At 37.5% G+C, this 19,199-nt stretch overlaps 1 protein-coding gene across 3 annotated transcripts in view; it reads left to right on the top strand.

The window, feature by feature from the left end:
• The window catches only part of MED6 (mediator complex subunit 6), a 30,488-nt gene extending 12,568 nt beyond the window's left edge, over window positions 1-17,920 (top strand). For 2 of the 3 annotated variants that reach the window (XM_045870335.3, XM_064571260.1), the window contains 2 exons: window positions 4,977-5,004; window positions 5,613-6,025. In XM_045870335.3, the coding sequence (XP_045726291.1) occupies window positions 4,977-5,004; window positions 5,613-5,743 (159 nt within the window). In that variant the 3' untranslated portion in view covers window positions 5,744-6,025. Of the gene's footprint in view, window positions 1-4,976; window positions 5,005-5,612; window positions 6,026-17,777 lie in introns of those variants that run through there. The other variant, XM_064571261.1, reaches the window with a different exon arrangement.
• Window positions 17,921-19,199: the final 1,279 nt, after the last annotated feature.

Genomic DNA, 19,199 nt, shown 5'->3' with positions numbered 1-19,199 from the left:
TTGGTATGTTTTCATTTTTATTTCTTTTCAGATAATTTCTGATTTCCTTTTTGATTTCTTCTTTGAACCACTGGTTGTTCAGGAGTGTGTTGTTTAATTTTCACATATAAGTTAGCAAAAGGAAAGAAGTGAAAAAGATAAGAGCAAAAACAAATGAAGTAGAGACAGGAAAAACTCTAGAAAAAAATGAAACTAAGAGTTGGTGTTTTGTAAAGATAAAATTGACAAACTTTTAACTAGACTAACAGAGGAGACTCAAATCAAATTAGAAATGAAAGAGGAGACAGAAACAAAGGATCATTAAGAGACTATATATAATAAGGAATTTGAGAAACAAGACAGGATCATAGGGGGAGGGAGGGAAAAATGAAACAAGACGAAACCAGAGAGGGAGACAAACCGTTTATAAGAGACTCTTAATCTCAGGAAACAAACTGAGGGTTGCTGGAGTGGAGGGGCATGGGAGGGATGGGATGGCTGGGTGATGGACATTGGGGAGGGTATATGCTATGGTGAGCGCTGTGAATTGTGTAAGACTAATGAATCACAGACCTGTACCCCTGAAACAAATAATACATTATATGTTAATAAAAAATTTTTTTAAAAAATATGAGTTTAACTTAAAAAAAAAGAGGTACTATATATAAAGAATTATATGCCAACAAATTGGAAAACCTTAAAAAAATTGGAAAATGTATAAGAATTTCCTAGAAACATACAACCTACTAACTCTGAGGCATGAAGAAATAGAAAATCTGAACAGACCAAAAATGAGTAGAGAGATTAAATTAGTAATCAAAACCTCTCCACAAAGAGAAGTCTAGGACCAGAGGACTTCATAGGTGAATTCTATGAAATATTTAAAGAGAATTAATTAACACCAATCTTTCTCGAACTCTTTCAAAAATTGAAGAGGAAGGGAACATTTCCAAATTCATTGTATGAGGGCAGCATTAATCTGATACCAAAGATGACAAAGACACTACAAGAAAACTACGTTCAGTATCCATGATGAACACAGATGTAAGAATCCTCGACGAAGTACTGGCAGACCAAATTAAATGGCATGTTAAGAGAATCATACACCATGATCAAGTGGGATTTATCCCTGGAATGCAAGGATGGTACAATATACTGAAATCAATCTTGATGGTATACTGCATTATCAGAACAAAGGTTAAAAATCATACAATCATCTCAATAGATGCAGAATAAGCATGTGACAAAATTCAACACAGTTTTATGATAAAAACATTCAACAAACTCGGTAAAAAAAGAATGTGCCTCAACATAGTAAAGGCCATATGTGATAAACCCACAGCTAATATTCTCAGAGTTTTTCCTTTAAGATCAGAAACAAGACAAGGATACCCACTTTGCACAGTTCTATTCAACATAGTACTGGAAGTTCTACCAGAGAATTTAGGCAAGAAAAAGAAATAAAAGGCATTCAAATGGGAAAAGAAGTAAAATTATCTCTTTACATAATTCCTGACTTGATCTTACACATACTAAACCCTAAAGATTGCACCAAAAAGCTGTTAGAACTAATCAACAAATTCATTAAAGTTGCAGGATGCAAAATCACTCAAAAATCAGTTGCATTTCTATACACTAACGAACTATCTGAGAAGGAAATTAAGAAAACAATTCCATTAACAATAGCATTAAAGAATACTTAGTAATAAAACTTTTTGTTTGTTTTCAGCTTTATTGAGATATAACTGATGTATAGCATTATGTACCTTTAAGGTATACAGTGCATTGACTTGATACACTTATATATATTGCAAAATGACCACTGTAGCATTAGCTAACACCTCCATCGTGTCACATAATTACCATTTCTTTTTTGTGGCGAGATCATTTAAGATTCACTCTCTTAGCAACTTCTGAGTATATAATACAGTAGTAGTAACTATAACCACCATACTGTAATTGGATCCCCAGAACTTACTCATGTTATCAGTGAAAGTTTGTACCCTTTGACCAAAATCTTCCCGTTTCCCCTGCCAACCACTCAAGCCACTGATAACCATCACTTCACTCTCTTTATCAATTTGGTCTTTTTAGATTCCACATATAAGTGATACATAGACTATTTCAACTTCTCTTTCTGGCTTATTTCACTTCGCATAATGCCGTCAAGGTTCATCTTTTTTTCTGCAAATGGCAGTATTTCCTGCTTTTTGATGGCTGAATAATATTCAGTTTCATACCACATTTTCTTTATCCATTCATCTTTTGACAGATTGTAGGTTGTTTCTATATCTTAGCTATTGTGAGTAATGTTGCAGTAAACATGGGAATGCAGTTATCTCCAATATCCTGTTTTCATTTCCTTTGGATATATACTCATAAGTGGGCTTGCTGGATTATGTATTTCTATTTTTAATTTTTTGGGAACCCTCTGTATTGTTTTCCATACTGTCTGTACCAGTTTACATTCCTACTAACAATGTATCAGAGTTCCCTCTTCACATCCTCGCCAACACTTGTAATCTCTTGTCTTTTTGATGATAGTCATGCTGATAGTGTGAAGGGATATCTCATTCTGGTTTTGATTTGCATTTCCCTGATGATTAGAATGTTGAGCACCTTTTAATGTACTTGTTAGCCAATTGTATGTCTTCTTTGGAAAAGTACTCAGTTCCTCTGCCCATTTTTTTTTTAAAGATATTATTTATTTATTTGTCAGAGAGCACAAGCAGGGGGAGCGGCAGGCAGAGGGAGAAGCAGACTCCCCTGAGCAGGAAGCCTGATGTGGGACTCGATCCCAGGACCCTGGGATCATGACCTGAGCCGAAGGCAGATGCTTAACGGACTGAGCCACCCAGGTGTCCCTCCTCTGCCCATTTTTTAATTCGGTTGTTTGGGGTTTTTGTTTTATTTTGCTTTTGAGTTGTATGAATTCTTTATTTTGGATGTTAACCCTTATCAGATACAGGATTTGCAAATATTTTCTCCCATTCTGTAGGCTGCCTCTTCATTTTGTTGATGGTTTCCTTTGCTGTGCAGAAGCTTTTTAGTTTGATGTAGTTCCACTTGTTTATTTTTGGTTTTGATGTGTTTGCTTTTGGTGTCAAATCCAAAAAATTATCTCCGAGACTGATGTCAAGGAGCTTATGGCCTATGTTTTCTTCTAGAGTTTTATGGTTTCAGGTCTCATGTTCATGTTTTTAATCCATTTTGAGTTAATCTTTATGTATGGTGTAAGATAGTGGTCTAGTTTTATTCTTTTGCATGTGGCTGCCCTGTCTTCCCAACACCATTTATTGAAGCCTAGGTCAAAGAGGTTGCTGTGTTCTCCTCAAGGATTTTGATGGATTCCTGTCTCACATTTAAGTCTTCCATCCATTTTGAGTTTATTTTTGTGTATGGTGTAAGAAAGTGGTCCAGTTTCATTCTTCTGCATGTGGCTGTCCAGGTTTCCCAACATCATTTGTTTAAGAGACTGTCTTTTCCATTGGATATTCTTTCCTGCTTTGTCAAAGATTAGTTGACCATAGAGCTGAGGGTCCATTTCTGGGCTCTCTATTCAGTTCCATTATCTATGTGTCTGTTTTGTGTCAGCACTATACTGTCTTGATGATTACAGCTTTGTAATAGAGCTTGAAGTTTGGAATTGTGATGCCACCAGCTTTGGTTTTCTTTTTCAACATTCCTTTGGCTATGTTAATCTTTTCTGCACATTGGATAATAATGTGGAGCTCAGTTTTGGCCTTATTAAGTGTAACTTCCCAGAGCTTGCAGTTGGAATGGGCTAGTAGGCAGTTGTCAGCATGAATCTGGAACATGTGATATCAGGAAATTTTGTAGTCTTTAGTCATAGGAATAGATGAGAAAGCTTAGGGAGGGCATGTAAATTCAGAAAGAAATTCAGAAAATGTCTGGAAACATTAAACTTAAAAATGAAGAGAACATTTTTCTTTTGAGATGATGGGGAAGTCTATAAAGTTATGTGTGTGTGTGTATGTGTGTATGTGTGTGTTTATAGGAAAAGGAATAATAAGCTTGAAGGAGATAGCTGGGAGGGAACTTCGGATGTTGACATCCTTTTTTTAAAAATGTAGAATATAGAATTATTGGCTGCAAGTGAAGAGTGGGTTGTAAGCCTTGAGGAGGGGGAAACTGTTTTAAAGCATTTAAGGTGGGTAATAGGAAAAGGGAGATGACAGCATAATCAAATAAAAGAACTGCTATACAGAATGGAGGATCTGACCTTGTTCCTGACTCATGATGTCCCCATCATTTTTTTTTACTGTAGTTTGATTTAAAAAAAAAAAATTTTTTTTTTTTTTAAGATTTTATTTATTTGAGAGAGAGCACGAGCTGGTGGGTTGGGCAGAAGGAGAAGGAGAAGCAGACTCCCCGCTGAGCAGGTGGCATGACCTGAGCCATGGCAGATGCTTAACCAACCGAGCCACCCAGGCACCCCTGTAATTTGATTATTAATAGTACTGTCGTCAGAAGACTTATTTTCATAGAAAAATACCTTTTTCCTCTTTGCTTCCCATACCTGCCATCTTTGTAAGTTGGAGTGTTCATCTGTATTTTATTCTGCTTTCTTCAAGCTCATATCCCCTAAACAAATAAGCCTCTGGAGTCTTGAAAGACTCCATTATTCTCTCCCACTGGATTCTACTTAGCTACTTTTTGTGAAGCATTTTAGCCTAGGTGCAGAGGCAGAGGGCTATGTGGATAGATAGTCAAGGGGGGATTGTTTATGTTTGACTCTTTTGTTCTAGTTTTAGTTTTGTGTCTTTTCTGGAGCAAGGGGATAAGAAGTAGAAAATGATAAATTTACTTTTTATGGTACGTGAATAGTGGTTCCTCTTTATGGAGTCATTTTTAGTATAATTTGAATGAAGGTGTAATTTTAATAAGAATTATGAAGTCAAGAAGAAGAAAATTTTGCTAACCTGCCCTGTTTTCTCCTCCCCACCTGCCCCCCGCCCTTTTTTTAAAAATTCTAGCAAAAGTCTGGAGAAAAGCCTGTCCCAGGTATGGTTCCTGATATTCTTATTAAACTTGAAATAAAACCAGTCTGGTTAACTCAGTAACAGGTATAGCACATAAGATGAGCTGTGGTCCTTTTGTCCTAGACTCTCATGGTAGTTTGTTACTCCTAATTTTTGAGATCTGCTGAACTGCCAAAAGATGGTGCTTTTGTGGTAGTTGATATGAGTATTTAAAAGATTAATTGGAGTGGGAAGAGTTAAGTATTGAGGAGGGGTGGAGAAGCCGAGGTGATTTGAGCTTGTTTTTAGTTCAGATCTCAGTGTGAAAAAAGGTGTTCTGTTTCATCATTGAAAATAGGTATTGAACTATCTGTTCAGCCTGGGAGAGATCATGTATCTTGTTTATGCATATCGTCTTATTTAAATGACATGTGTTTTTGTCTATGATCACAAATTTGCCTGGGTTATCAGGTTTTTAGGTTTGTAAATAGGTTCTTATATATCTGCCTGATAAAACAGCTAAATTTAGAACTTGAGATAGGCAGTTTTAAATGAACTTGAGCCTAAACTATTCACATTACTGTTGTCTAAATTGATCTCATCCCTCTGCCTTCCTCTCCGTCCAAAAAAATACCTGCTTTTGACGTCTAGTGGATCAGACAAAGAAAGAGGCAGAACCTATACCAGAAACGGTAAAATCTGAGGAGAAGGAGACCACAAAGAACGTCCAACAGATAGTGAGCACCAAAGGCCCCCCTGAAAAACGAATGAGACTTCAGTGAGCAATGGATAGGAGAGAAGCTTGCAAGACTCCTCTTGCCCATTATTGATACCTCATTATTGTGACAGGCTCTTGAACTTTAAAATTCTTTGTCACAACCCTTCCATTTGTATGAATGTGCTTGTTCTTTAAAAAAAGGTTGTATGGATCCTCATGCTTTTGATATGAATATTTTTTATGTATGTTTTGTAACCTTTCCCATATTGGACTTGAGCAGCCTCCTTACTCAAATGTATACTGCTATATACATCTAAAAACAAAATAAAGGTATTTGTGTAAATCACTTTCTCGTGCCTTTTTTCCCCTATTTCTCTTGCTGAAATGTTTCCAGGTGCACCTTGTAAACATAAAGGATTAATGTGAAAGTAGTAACTAAGCTCATTTTCTTTTGTGTATTTCTCAGTATTAAAATAATAAAGTTATAATTTGAAAGATAAAGGGAAAAATCTCCTACAAATACTGTAACAGTGCTGTGAAGTTTTTTTGTGCAGTTATTTTTAAAACTGTAGCTTGTAATTATTCTCTTCATGCAGTTTTACTTTTATCATATTACTGTGTCTTTTTTAAGTACTTCTCCATGTTTACTTAGTTTTTATAGACTATTTTAGTGACTGAATAATTCCCATGAGTGATTCTGTTTTCTTTTAAACTCTCCTTGTATTCTACTTAAGGCTGTAGTGATTACATTTGTGTATAATGGTTTTTCTTTCGTGTTTTTTTCTTTAGGCTAGAGTCCCACCAGTAGAATCACTGGAATCTGTCTCTCTCTTTTTTTTAACTCTAAGTTCATATTGTCAAGTTGTTTTTCTCAAAAGGTTTGGATCCAGTTATTCAAACAGTAAATATGAAAGTACCAACTTCTCCAGAATCTGGATACCACTGTCATTTTTGGTTTTAGTGCCAGTTAAGTAGCAAAAAAAAAATGTTTTAAGGGGTTGAATAATTTCTCATCTTTGATTTTGCTTTTATGAAATGTCTGATTTTTTTGTATGGTAAGATTTTTAGCTTTTTATTTTGACATGATTTCAAGCTTATAGAAAATTTGCAGGAATAGTATAAAAAATTCCTACATGTATACCTTTTGCCCAAATTCCTCAGATATTAACATTTTTCCATACTTGTTCTTTAGTGTCTTACTTCTAACACTTACTGTCAATTGCTTTCTCTCTCTTTCTCTGTGTGTATATATATATAATACACATACTTATACCTTTAATTTCAGATTGAGAATGTGTTGCATATCCTAAAATCAAGGACATTCACTTACATAGCCAAAGTACAATTATCAAAATTAAGCTGGCACGATACTACTGTCTAATCTGTAGATCTTATTTAGATCTTGCCAGTGGTGCCAAGAGATTACAGCAAAATAATAAATTCACAGCAAAAGAATATCTTGAATTATGCATTGGATTTAGTTGCCCCGTGTGTTTAGTCTGCTTTGGTCTGGAACAATTCTTTGATCTTCCTTATTTTTCATGACTTGATATTTAAAGAATTTAGGCCAGTTATTTTGTTGACTGTCTTTCAATTTGGGTTTGTATGATATATTTTCATGATTAAATTCACTTCACGCACTTTTGTCAGGAATACCACGAAAAGGTGCTTATGGAGGCACATGCTGTCAGTTTGCCCCATTTCTGGTGATGTTAACTTTGATCACTTGGGTAAGTAGTGTTTGTTAGGTTACTCCACTGTAAAGTTACTGTTTTTCCTTTTGTAATTTATAAGTATCTTGTGGGGGAAATAGTGTAAGGCTCTGTAAATATCCTATTATTCCTCAACCTTTTACCCAGTGGTTAGCATCCATAGATCATTTTTCTCTGAATCATTTATTCCTATGATGGTTGCCCAGTGTCCATTTTCTAATTCCATCAGTTCTTCTATATTTATTGTTTTGTTGTTGTTGTTATAAAGAATAGCTTTCCTTTCTTCCCTGCTAATTTATATCATTGTGGACTTGTGGACTCCTGGATTCTTAATGTATTCAACAAATTATATTTCTTTACTATCATTATTTATGTTGATGCTCACATTGTCTCAGATTGGGCCAATGGGGGTCCCTTCAGGCTGATTCCTGGGTCCTTTTGAAATGACCCCGTCATTTAGTGAGCATTTTCTTTACGTGTTAGCACAATAACATATTTCAGACTTATCCAAACCTTGGAGTCAGCCATTTCTGTAAGGATCCCTGGTACCTTTTGGTGGAAAATGCATTTGGAAATCCAAGGTGTGTGTGCTATATATGTGCTCATTTGCTACTGGGGTGTCACTGCTTCTAGGCCTTCTCACTTGACAATTAAGAAATAGATACGTACATACGTGGGTGAATGAATATGCAGTACATCCACACACATCAGTATCTGTCTATTGTGTGTATAAAAAGCCATCAGTTCACACTGATACTGTCAATTGTATGTAGTCCATGACCACTGGGTTCTCTTCCATATTTGTAACACTCTTCCACATTGATGAGAATTCTGGTTTCTGTTCTCTGTAATGTTATTTATTTGCTTAATCGTAGAATAACAAAGTTTTAGAATTACTAACTTATACTACTGCAAAAAAGAAACCTGTTTGCTTAGGGTTCTTTTTGTCTTTAGCTCAAGGATTATATATATATAGTTCAGATACTATGTTTAAAAATTATTTGGATTAATGTTTTTTCCTCTTCATTGTGGTTATACTACTCACTTACTAAATGGTTCGTTACATTTGGTTCTGTTTTTAATTCCAGTTTAGTTTTCCACTTCATCTTACTGACTCTTTCTGCTCTGTTGTATTGTTTTGAGGTGCGTGAAATACTAACGTGGCTCTAAATGTCAGAGTTGTCCAAAAAAGATTCTCAGTACCACACCCCTTCCTCCTCACCCCCATTCATTTCTTCTGTCTTTTCCACCTCATTCCTACTCCCCCAAAATAACCAGTTACTTTCTAGTTTACCTTTACTAGATTTCTTTTCTACAAAGGAATAGATATTTTCTCATTTCTCCTCTTATACAAAGGGCAACATATTTTATAAAATTTTGCACTTTGCTTATTTTCCATTTATTTAAGCATGACCTTGAGACATAAAGATACTTTTTGTCATATTTGCTTCAAGTATTTTTCCAATTTTTTTCAGCAAAGCTCATTTTCTTTCAACTACATTATAAAATAAATATCACTTATAAAAAAGTAAACAAAATAATAAGAGTATAACTGATTATACCTATGTAAATCACCATGCAGGTAAAGAAGTTGAACATTGCCAATACCCCAGAATCTCCATTATGTCCTCTCCTAATCACAACACTTGCCCTTCTGATCATAGATCACCGTTATCCTAGTTTTATGGTTAATCACTTGTTTTCTTTAAATTTTTACTATGTAACCATGCACCTCTAAATAAGTGTATAGTTTTGATTGCCTGTTTATTTTTGATATAAATGGATTTAGTGTTTCATGTATGTCTTCTTTTGTTTAACATTATGTTTATGAGGTTCATCAAAGTTGTTTCATGTTGTGGTTTTTATATTTTCATTTCTGTGTAGCATTCCTTTACATAAATATATTACAGCTTTTAAAATGTGTTTTAGGGGCGCCAGGATGGCTCAGTCATTAAGCGTCTGCCTTCGGCTCGGGTTATGATCCTGGAGTCCCAGGATCGAGACCCACATCGGGCTCCCTGCTCAGTGGGAAGCCTGCTTCTCCCTCTCCAACTCCCCCTGCTTGTGTTCCCTCTCTTGCGGTCTCTTTCTCTCTGTCAAATAAATAAATAAAATCTTTTTAAAAAAAATGTGTTTTAATGGTGGTGGACATTTGGATTGTTATAGTTTTTGGCTATTATGAAAAACTGCTTTTATGAATATTCTTGTACTTTTGTGTATCATAGGCTGAATTCTATGTCCATCCCCCAGTACTTCGGAATGTGACCTTATTGGGGAATAGGGTCATTGCATATGTAATTAGTCAAGATGAGGTCATGCTAATCTTAATTAGGCTGGGCCCCTAATCCAGTATGACTGATGTCCTTATAAAAAAAAAAGGCCTTGTGAAGAGACAGCAGAACACCATGCGAAGATGAAAGACTGGAGTGATCCATCTATAAGCCTGGGAATTCCAGAGATTACCAGCAAATCACCAGAAGCTAGGAAAAATTCCCCTGTAGGTTTCAGGAGGAGCATGGCCCTGCTGACACCTTGATTTTGGACTTCTAACCTTCAGAACTTTGAGAGAATAAATTTCCTTTGCTTTAAACCACCAGTTTGTGGTACTTTGTTTTGGGAGCACTAGGAAACTAACAATGTACATGTGTGTTATTATTTTATTCAAATTGCTGGGTCACAAGTATGACTTTATACTACTTCCATTGACAGTGCTAAACTATTTTTCAGAGTTGCTGTATCAGTTTATATTCTCATCTGTTTATGAAAGTTCCTCTTGTTCACCATCTTTGTTGACCTTTGATACTGTCAAAGAAAAATTTGGTTATTATAATGGGTGTTCAGTGATACCTTATTGAGGCTGAAATTTATATTTCCTGGTATTGGTGACATTAAGCATCCTTTCATGATTATTGGCGATTTGAATATTTTTGTGAAGTGTGTCTTTTGCACATTTTTCTGGGTGTTCTTTTGTTTTTGTTTTTTTCCTTTGTCGTATAGAGTCGTAATTACAGTTCTTGGTATGTTTGGGATAAGAGGCTTTTATCTCTTATATGTACTGTCTTTTAATGTATCTTTTCTATTCTGGCTTGCCTTTTTACTCTATTGATGGTAACCTAAAAATGAATAGAAGTTCTTAATTTTAATGTAGCTCAGTTTATCAATCTTTTCCTTTTTGTGTCTTATTTGAGGTTTTTCTCTTCATTGAGTTTATGGAGATGTGCTCCTATGTCTATTTAGAAGCTCTATTATTATACGTTTCACATTCAGGAATGTCCATTTGGTGGGGATCGACTGATCAATTTGGGGAGAACTGACATTTTAGCAATATCACATCTTCAGAACCACAGACATGCCATATTTCTTCATTTATTTAGGTTTTCTTTAATTTCTCTCAGCAGAGTTTTGAGAATACAGGTCTTGTAAATGTTTTGTTAAATTTATTCCAAGGGATGCCTGGGTGGCTCAGTTGGTTAAGCATCTGCCTTCGGCTCAGGTCGTGATCCCAGGGTCCTGGGATTGAGTCCCGCATCGGGCTCCCTGGGGAAGCCTGCCGCTTCCCCTGCTTGTGCGCATGCTCTCTCTCTGACAAATAAAATCTTTAAAAAAAAAATTAAAAAAAATTTATTCCGAGACATGTTTTTTTGATACTATTATAAAAGATGTTTTAAAGTTTTAATTTACATTTTGTCTGTCTTAGTATATAGACATATAGTAGTGTTTTTTTGTATGTTTGATCTTGTAGCCTGTTACTTTGCTAAATTCAGTTATTAGTTCTGGTGGGTTTTTTTGTACATTGCTTAGGATTTTCGACATCCATGATGTCACCTGGGAATAAAAAAAGTTTTATTTCTTTTCAGTCTTACACCTTTTTTAAAAATTGTGGTAAAATATAAATAACATAAAATTTCTCATTTTAACCATTTTTGAGTAAATAGTTGAATGGCATTAAGTACATTCATGTTATGCAACCAATGCCATCCATCTCCGGAACTTTTTCATCATCCCAAACTGAAACTCCATACTCATTAAACAATAACTCCTCTTTTCCCCTTCCCCCAGGCCCTGGTAACCAGAATACTGTATGTCACTATGAATTTGGCTACTCTAGGTACCTCATATAAATGGAATCATACAATATTTATCTATTTGTGTCTGGTTTATTTTAGTTAACATAAGGTGTTCAGGGTTCATCTGTGTTTGAGTAAGTGTCAAATTTCTTTTTAAGGCTAAATAATACTCCATTGTATGTATGTGTGTGTGTATTCACACACATTCTGTTTATTCAGTCAGTGGACCTTTGAGTTCCACATTTTGACTATTGTGAATAATGCTGCTATAAACATTTATGTACAGATATGTTTGAGTCCCTGCTTTCAGTTCTTTGGGATGTGCACCCAAAAATGACAATTGTGTTTTTTTGAGGAACTGCCATACTGTTTTCCATGGCAGCTGCATCATTTTACATTCCAGCTAACCGTGTACAAGGGTTCCGTTTTCTCCACATCCTCACCAACACTTGTTGGTTATTGTTTTGGTTTTTTGTTTTTGTTTTGTTTTTGAAATTAGCCATGCTAATAGATGTGAAGTGGTATCTCATTGTGGGTTTGGTTTGCATTTACCTCATACAGTTCTGACATCAATTCCAGTGTGTGTATTTTTTCCACACCACCAAGCAATTCTCTTGAGACCCCAGCTGGGTGTCCTACAATTCAACTCAATTCTGACACCATCTACCTGGAAACAGCATCAGATCCCACAGGTTAAAGGTTCAGTCTACAGGACTACCCACTTCAGATGCCAGTTACAAGTCCAGGTTGTCTCCTGGGCCTCTGCTTGGCTATAAGAGGTGCCCACGACCTCCTCTTCCAGTTAGATTAATTTGCTAGAGTGGCTCACAGAACTCAGAGAAACAATTTACTTACTAGATTACCAGTTTGTTATGAAAGGTGATAATATAATTCAGGAACAGCCAGTTGGAAGAGATGTGTAGGGCAAGGTATGTAGGAAGGGGTACAGAGCTTCTGTGACCTTCCTGGGTGTGCTACTCTTCCTAAATCATCACATGTTCACCAACTCAGAAGCTCCTTGAACCCTGTCCTTTTGGGCTTTTATGAAGGCTTCATTATATAGAGATGATTGGCTAAGTCATTGGCCATTAGTGATTGAACTTCATCTCCATCCCTTTTGTGCTTGGGGTGGGGCGGGGTGGGACTGAAAATCCCAACCCTCTAGTCACATGGTTGGTTCTTCAGGTGACCAGCCCCCATCCTCAGGTGACCTCAGGGCATTCCAGAACTCACCTCATAACACAAAAGTCACCTTTATGGCTCTCCTCACTTAGGAAATCCCAAGGTTTTTAGGAGCTCTGTGCCAGGAAGGGGATGAAAATCAAATATATATATATATATATTTTTTTTTTTAAAGATTTTATTTATTTATTTGAGAGAGAGAGAATGAGAGAGAATACATGAGAGGGGATAGGGTCAGAGGATGAAGCAGACTCCCTGCTGACCAGGGAGCCCGATGCGGGACTCAATCTAGGGACTCCAGGATCATGACCTGAGCCTAAGGCAGTCGCTCAACCAACTGAGCCACCCAGACGCCCTCAAATATATATTTCTTATTAAGAATCACAATATCCTGCCTATCTAATGATTAGGGATGTTGAGCTTCTTTTCATGTACCATTTGTGTATCTTTTTTTTTTTAAATTGAAGTATTTTATTAAAAATAATCTCACAAAATGATAGGGAAACTGTATTTTCCAGGAAATGTCTCACATTATTTGCACATTTTTTAATTGGTTTTTTTTGTTGAGTTTTAGGAGTTCTTTATATATTCTGGATATTAATCCTTTGACAGATACATGATTTGTAAATATTTTCTATTCTGTGGGTTGCTTTTCACTCTGTTGATAGTATTCTTTGATGTACAAAAGTTTTTAATTTTGACAGTCTATTTTTCATTACCTGTGATTTTGTAAACTCTGAGTTTGGTCTTTGGTGAGTTACAAATAAAGATTACACTGGGTGGAGTTGTCACATAAAGGAAACTTTATTTGCAACAAATAAGGAGATCACAGGGAATAACTTCCCATGGGGTGAGTGGGTTTCTCTTATTTAGGGTTAGGATGCATAGGAAGCGGAGCTTTGTTATTGCGTGGAGAGGTGGACATAGGTTGTATAGGCTGCTTCAAAGACATGCTTATACATGTGTCCTGTGTTATGTTAATGAAGCTTGTTCTCCTCCTTGGGTGGAGACTTTAATGATACAATGAGGTAGAGGTAACCGTCAGACACTCTATGGTCTACCTGCTCTGGTGTGGTCAGTCTCAAACTGGTTAGGCCTGTGGAGCTCTTCCAGGTGTTTGCCTCTAAAAGATAAGGTTAACATTCCTGTAAAGAAAAAGGGGTGTCAGTAGGGGTCTTGCTGGTGACAAGTTTTAACCTCATTAACCCTATAGGGCACCGTTCTAATTTTGGTGTCATTTCGAAGAAATCATTGTCAAATCCAGTTTCATTAAGTATTTTCCCCTGCATTTTCTTCTAAGTATTTCATAGTTTAAGTTCTTAAATTTAGGTCTGTGATCCATTTTGAGTTAATTTTTATTTTTGATGTTAGATAAGGGTGTACAACTTCATTTGCATGTGGATATACAGTTTTCCCAATACCATTTGTTGAAATGACTCATTTCCCCATTGAATAGTCATGGCACTCTTGTTGAAAATCACGTAACTACATATATGAAGGCTTATGCGAAGGTCTGGGCTCCCTATTCCATTGATCTATATGTTTATTTTTATGCCAGTCACACACTTGATTACTGTAGCTTTGTAGTAAGTTTTGAATTTGTAACGGGACTAACAAGAGTTCGCTCCTTGGTGAGTTACAGATAGATACTACACCAGGTGGAGTTGTCACATAAAGTAATCTTTATTTGCAGCAAATGAGATCATGGGGAATAATTTCCAAAGCTGTGACTCCCCAAGCAGGGGGTAAGCAGGTTTTTTTTTTTTTTAATTTAGGGCTTAGGATGAATATTCAGAAAGGGGAACTTTGTAATGCCATGTAAAGGCAGGTGTAAGGTTGCGTAGGCTTACTTAGAAAACATGCCTGTACACACATCATATGTTATGTTGATGAAGCTTGCATTCCTCTTAGGGTGGAGACTTTTAACATAATGAAGCAGAGGTCACTGGAACACTTCTTGGCTAATGGGGGCAGGCATTGACTTGATGGCCGAGCTTAAGCTGGTTTAGGATGGTTTAGGCTACATAGTTCTTGGTCTGCTAGTAGGCAGTCTGTTCTGTGGTCTAAGACCATTTAGGGTAAGGAATTTAGGCCTTGCTTGTTCATAAGCTGGAACCGTATCATTTGACCTTGAGTCCAGGCTACTGCAGAAAAGGCTGGTGTATTTGTTAGTGGGGTCTGAAAAGAAAGAGTAGCTAGCTGATTAGGGAGAAGCATTTCTCTGAAAAACAAGCTTCAAGTTTTCTACTAATTTTTACCTCATTAACCCTATGGGGCACAATTTCAAAATCAGAAGTATGAGGCCTCAAAACTGTTCTTCCAAGATTGTTTTGGTTATTTGGAATCTCTTGAGATTCCATGTGAATTTTAGAGTTTATAGTTTTATACTGCCCATATTCTGTGATTTTTTTAATGTCTGCAGGATCTGTAGTTAGGTCCCCATTTTTCCATTCTTGTTACCGTTTATCTTTTCTCTTTTTCTTGACAGTGTTGCTAACATTCCATTCATTTTATTGACCTTTTCAAAGAATCATTGTTACCAAAACCCAAATTCGGCTGCCTGATGCTGGAAAGTCCAATACTCAAGAGATGAGTTTTGATTGCAAAGGAATATGAGCTTTATTCAGGAGACTGGCCACCCGTGGAGAAGGTGGACTCTTGTCCAAAGGCCCGCTCCAAGGTTTCTGCCTAGCCCAAGGATTATTAAAGGGGTTTAGGGCAGTTAATCAGTAAGGGAAGTGCAGTGGTCCGTAACACTTCTTGATTACGTGCAGATTCAATGGTGCCAGCTACAGACGTTATCTTGGTGCTTGGAGATTGTGCAGGGGGGTCAAGCAAGGGGGTCTGGTTTCTGTTTTGTGAGTACAGAAGTGCTCTGTTTTTTCTGGGAAAGGATGCATGATCTATAGATACACAACGAAAGTTTAGTTAATCACTTGGGCTAAGGGTATTTGCTAAACTTTAAAGACTACTATAGATGACTTCATGGTTTTGTTGATCTCTCTGTTGTGTTTTTTTTTTTTTACTCAGTGAATCTTTGTTGTTCATATTTGTAATTGCAGATCTATATCAAAAAATATATTTACTCAGATTAAACTTCTGTTTAATACGTGTGTGTCAGTGAATGAGGTTTTTTCTCTGGTAATTTGGGGGTGGGACAGGATGTAATTTAGGTACTAAGTCTTCTGGGTGTGATAATTTCCCCATCTCTCTTGGTAGTCATAGGTTACCTGAGGCACAGATTGCCTTGCCTTCAATTTCCTAGGAACATTTTCTGCCCTTGCTTTCTGCAGCATCATAATTTCCTTCCTTCCTTCCTTCCTTCCTTCCTTCCTTCCTTCCTTCCTTCCTTCCATCCATCCATCCATCTATCCATCCATCCATCCATCCATCCATCCGTCCATCTGTGTATCCATCTATCCTTACCTTACTGGCTCTCTGTTTGCTTCATTTGCCTTTGTGAGCTATTCTTCATCAGTGTTCCCCACTCTTGGGCCCTTTTCTCTGTTCCCTCTACTTTCCACAGGAAATCTTAACCCTGCTATGACTTTAGTTGCCTTCTATGTGCTGGAAACTCACAAATGTATATATCTAGATCAGATTTCTCTGCTGAATTTGAGACCGATTATTTACACCCCCACCCCCAATCAGTGCAGGTGAAGGGAGTAACAAGTAACAAGGATAAAGATCCTTAGGGAGGAGTATGCTTTGGTGTGTCAGTGCATCAGCAAGGAAAATAGCTATAATGGAATGAACAAAGGGCAGAATATGTAGGTGATGAATCAGAGAGATAAGGAGGGAGGGGCGGGTACTGGTGGCAGGAGGTATATTGGGTAGGACCTTGTAGAACATTCTGTAGTCTTTTACTGTGAATGAGATGGGAAACCATTGGAGGATTCTGAGCAAAGTAATAGGATATGTAATATGATCTGATATGACTTACATTGTAACAATTCATTCTGTCCCTGTGTGGGAGTTGAGTGATGTGGATGGGGTGGAAGCAGAAGACAAGTTAGGAGTCTGTGGCTGTAATCAAAGTGGGAGATGATGGTGACTTTGACTAGTATGATGATGGTGGGGGTGGTGAGAAATGATCAGATTCTGTATATATTCTGAAGATTGGATTTGTTGACACATTGGATGTATGAGGTATGACAAAAAAAGGAATCAAAGATGACTTTAAGATTTTTGTTCTGAGCATCTCAAAGGATAGAACTGTCACTAACTGAGATGAGGAAGACTGGCACAAGCAGGTTTGGGGTGAGATTGGGAGGGGGAGATAAAGAACTCAGTTTGGACATACTTACTTTGAGATGCCGGTTAGACATTCAAGTGGTGATGCCAAGTAGTCAGTTGGAGACATGAATCTGGATTTTTTTTTTTTTAAAGATTTTATTTATTTATTTGACAGAGAGAGACACAGCGAGAGAGGGAACACAAGCAGGGGGAGCGGGAGAGGGAGAAGCAGGCTTCCCGCTGAGCACGGAGCCCGATGTGGGGCTCGATCCCAGGACCCTGGGATCATGACCTGAGCCGAAGGCAGACGCTTAACGACTGAGCCACCCAGGCGCCCCGACATGAATCTGGATTTTAAAGAAAGTGCCAGGCTGGAGATATATATATCTCCTCAGCATATCTATGGTCTTTAATACTATGAAAGGGATGAGATCACCAACAGGATGAGTGTGGAAAGGGGAAAAAAAATGTCCACTAAAACACTCCAGCATTTAGAGTTGGAGCAGATAAGAAAGAATAGCAATGAAGACGAGGAGTAGCAGCTGGTGAGGTGAACCCCTGAAAGCCAAATGAGGAAAGCAATTCAAGGAGGCAGAAGTGATCCACTGTGTCGAATGCTGATGATAATTGCCAGCAAATAGTGCTCCCTTTGCATGGAATTTGCACATTCTGCCTCCCAGCTTGCTTATTTTTACTTCATGTTCATGTCTCAGATCAAGTGCCTTGTCCTCACAGAAACCTTTTCTGACTCCCACACTAGTTTATACATTTTCATAGGCTCTCACTCTCTTTTGGGGGCTCTTCACACAGTTATACTTAACTACCTGTGTAAAGTCTAGCTCCACTACTGGCTTTAACTTCAACCAGCAATAATCAGTCTTATTCACTGCTGTATCCCCAGCATTTCTCAACAGTGCCCAACATCAGTAAATAATTTGTCGAACAAAAGGCTGAACGGATGAACAATCACGTCCATGTGTACTCGGACTGGCATATTTTGGGATGCCTCAGAAAACTCCACTCTAAAAACCTTGGCCCCGTCCGTCCTTTGGAATTTGAGCAACACCACCGTCCTTACCATCCTTAACTCTAGGACAGGTATTTCACAGGTTTTTATGTGTGTTTTACATTTACAGCCCGCTGTCTCCGTGTTGGCAACAACCTTGTAAGCTACTCCTATTTGTGTGGCAATCAAGGAAGTAAAATTTTGTGGAGATTGAAGTGTGCTCCAGGTGTTATTGCTACTAAGTGGCAGAACTTTGGTCTATGCACTGTCTTCTTGGCCCTGCAGATTTTTTAACTCTCATTCTTAGTTTAATGACTAAGAGCAAAGCCTAGGTTCACATACTCCTCACTTTTTGCCGGCTGTGTCCTTGACTAAGTTATCCAAACATTTTGTGCCTGGTTTTTCCAGCTCTAAAATGGGGATAATAGCAATGCCAACCTGCCAAGATTGTTGTGAAAGTTAAATGAGTTAATGAATATTACTTTAGATTAGGGGCGCCTGGGTGGCTCAGTTGGTTAAGTGTCTGTCTCTTGATTTCAGCTCAGGTCATGATCTCAGGATCGTGAGATTGAGCCCCGTGTCTGGCTCTGCGCTCAGTGGGGAATCGGCTTGAGATCCTCTGCCTCTCATTCTGCCTCTCCTCCCCCCACCTCTCTAAAATAAATAAATCTTTAAAAAAATATTATTTTAGATTAGAACCTGATACTTGGTAAGCACCCCCACAAGTGCTGGCTGATTTCATTATCACTGTTCCTCCTGAGGTAATTCAGCTGTCCTTACTTTTGGGAAACCTTTCTGATTACCTCCCCTCTGCTGCAATAACCATGCTTCCAAGAATTCTGTGCACACTATCTTCATAGCATTTGTCCTACCAGTGTAATTTTGTATTTTCATGTCTACTTACTCAGCGAGGGGGAGGAGAGTCCCCACAACTCTGTAGAGTGTACTTGGCAAACACACACACACACACACACACAGTGCCATTTCTCCTTCAGGTATTACAAAGGGAGCCTGTACTGTTTAATGTTTAGTCTCTGTGATTAGGCCACACAGTCAGTCATTCCCTTATGCTTGGTTAGAGGGAATAGCCACAGTGTTAATACGGTGAAAGCATTGGGACACATTTTCAGGAACCCTGAAATGTGCCACTGTACCTTAATGGAAAGAACTGAGTGCTTACGAAGGAAAAGCAAAAGACATTTAATTTCAGAAGTTAACTGACAATCTTTTAATTAAACATAAAGAACCAAGAAAATTTGCCTTTGATCAGACTTTCTAAATTAGTGAACTGTGGGTCATTGGACAATGACTGGACAA

Source organism: Mirounga angustirostris, unplaced genomic scaffold (assembly GCF_029215605.1).
Source record: "Mirounga angustirostris isolate CCGP_5_RB_7025 unplaced genomic scaffold, mMirAng1.0.hap1 SCAF_9, whole genome shotgun sequence".
In the NCBI taxonomy this organism is placed as follows: Eukaryota; Metazoa; Chordata; class Mammalia; order Carnivora; family Phocidae; genus Mirounga; species Mirounga angustirostris.
The sequence above is the reverse complement of the archived record's forward strand: the minus strand, read 5'-3'. Positions and strand labels throughout refer to the sequence as shown.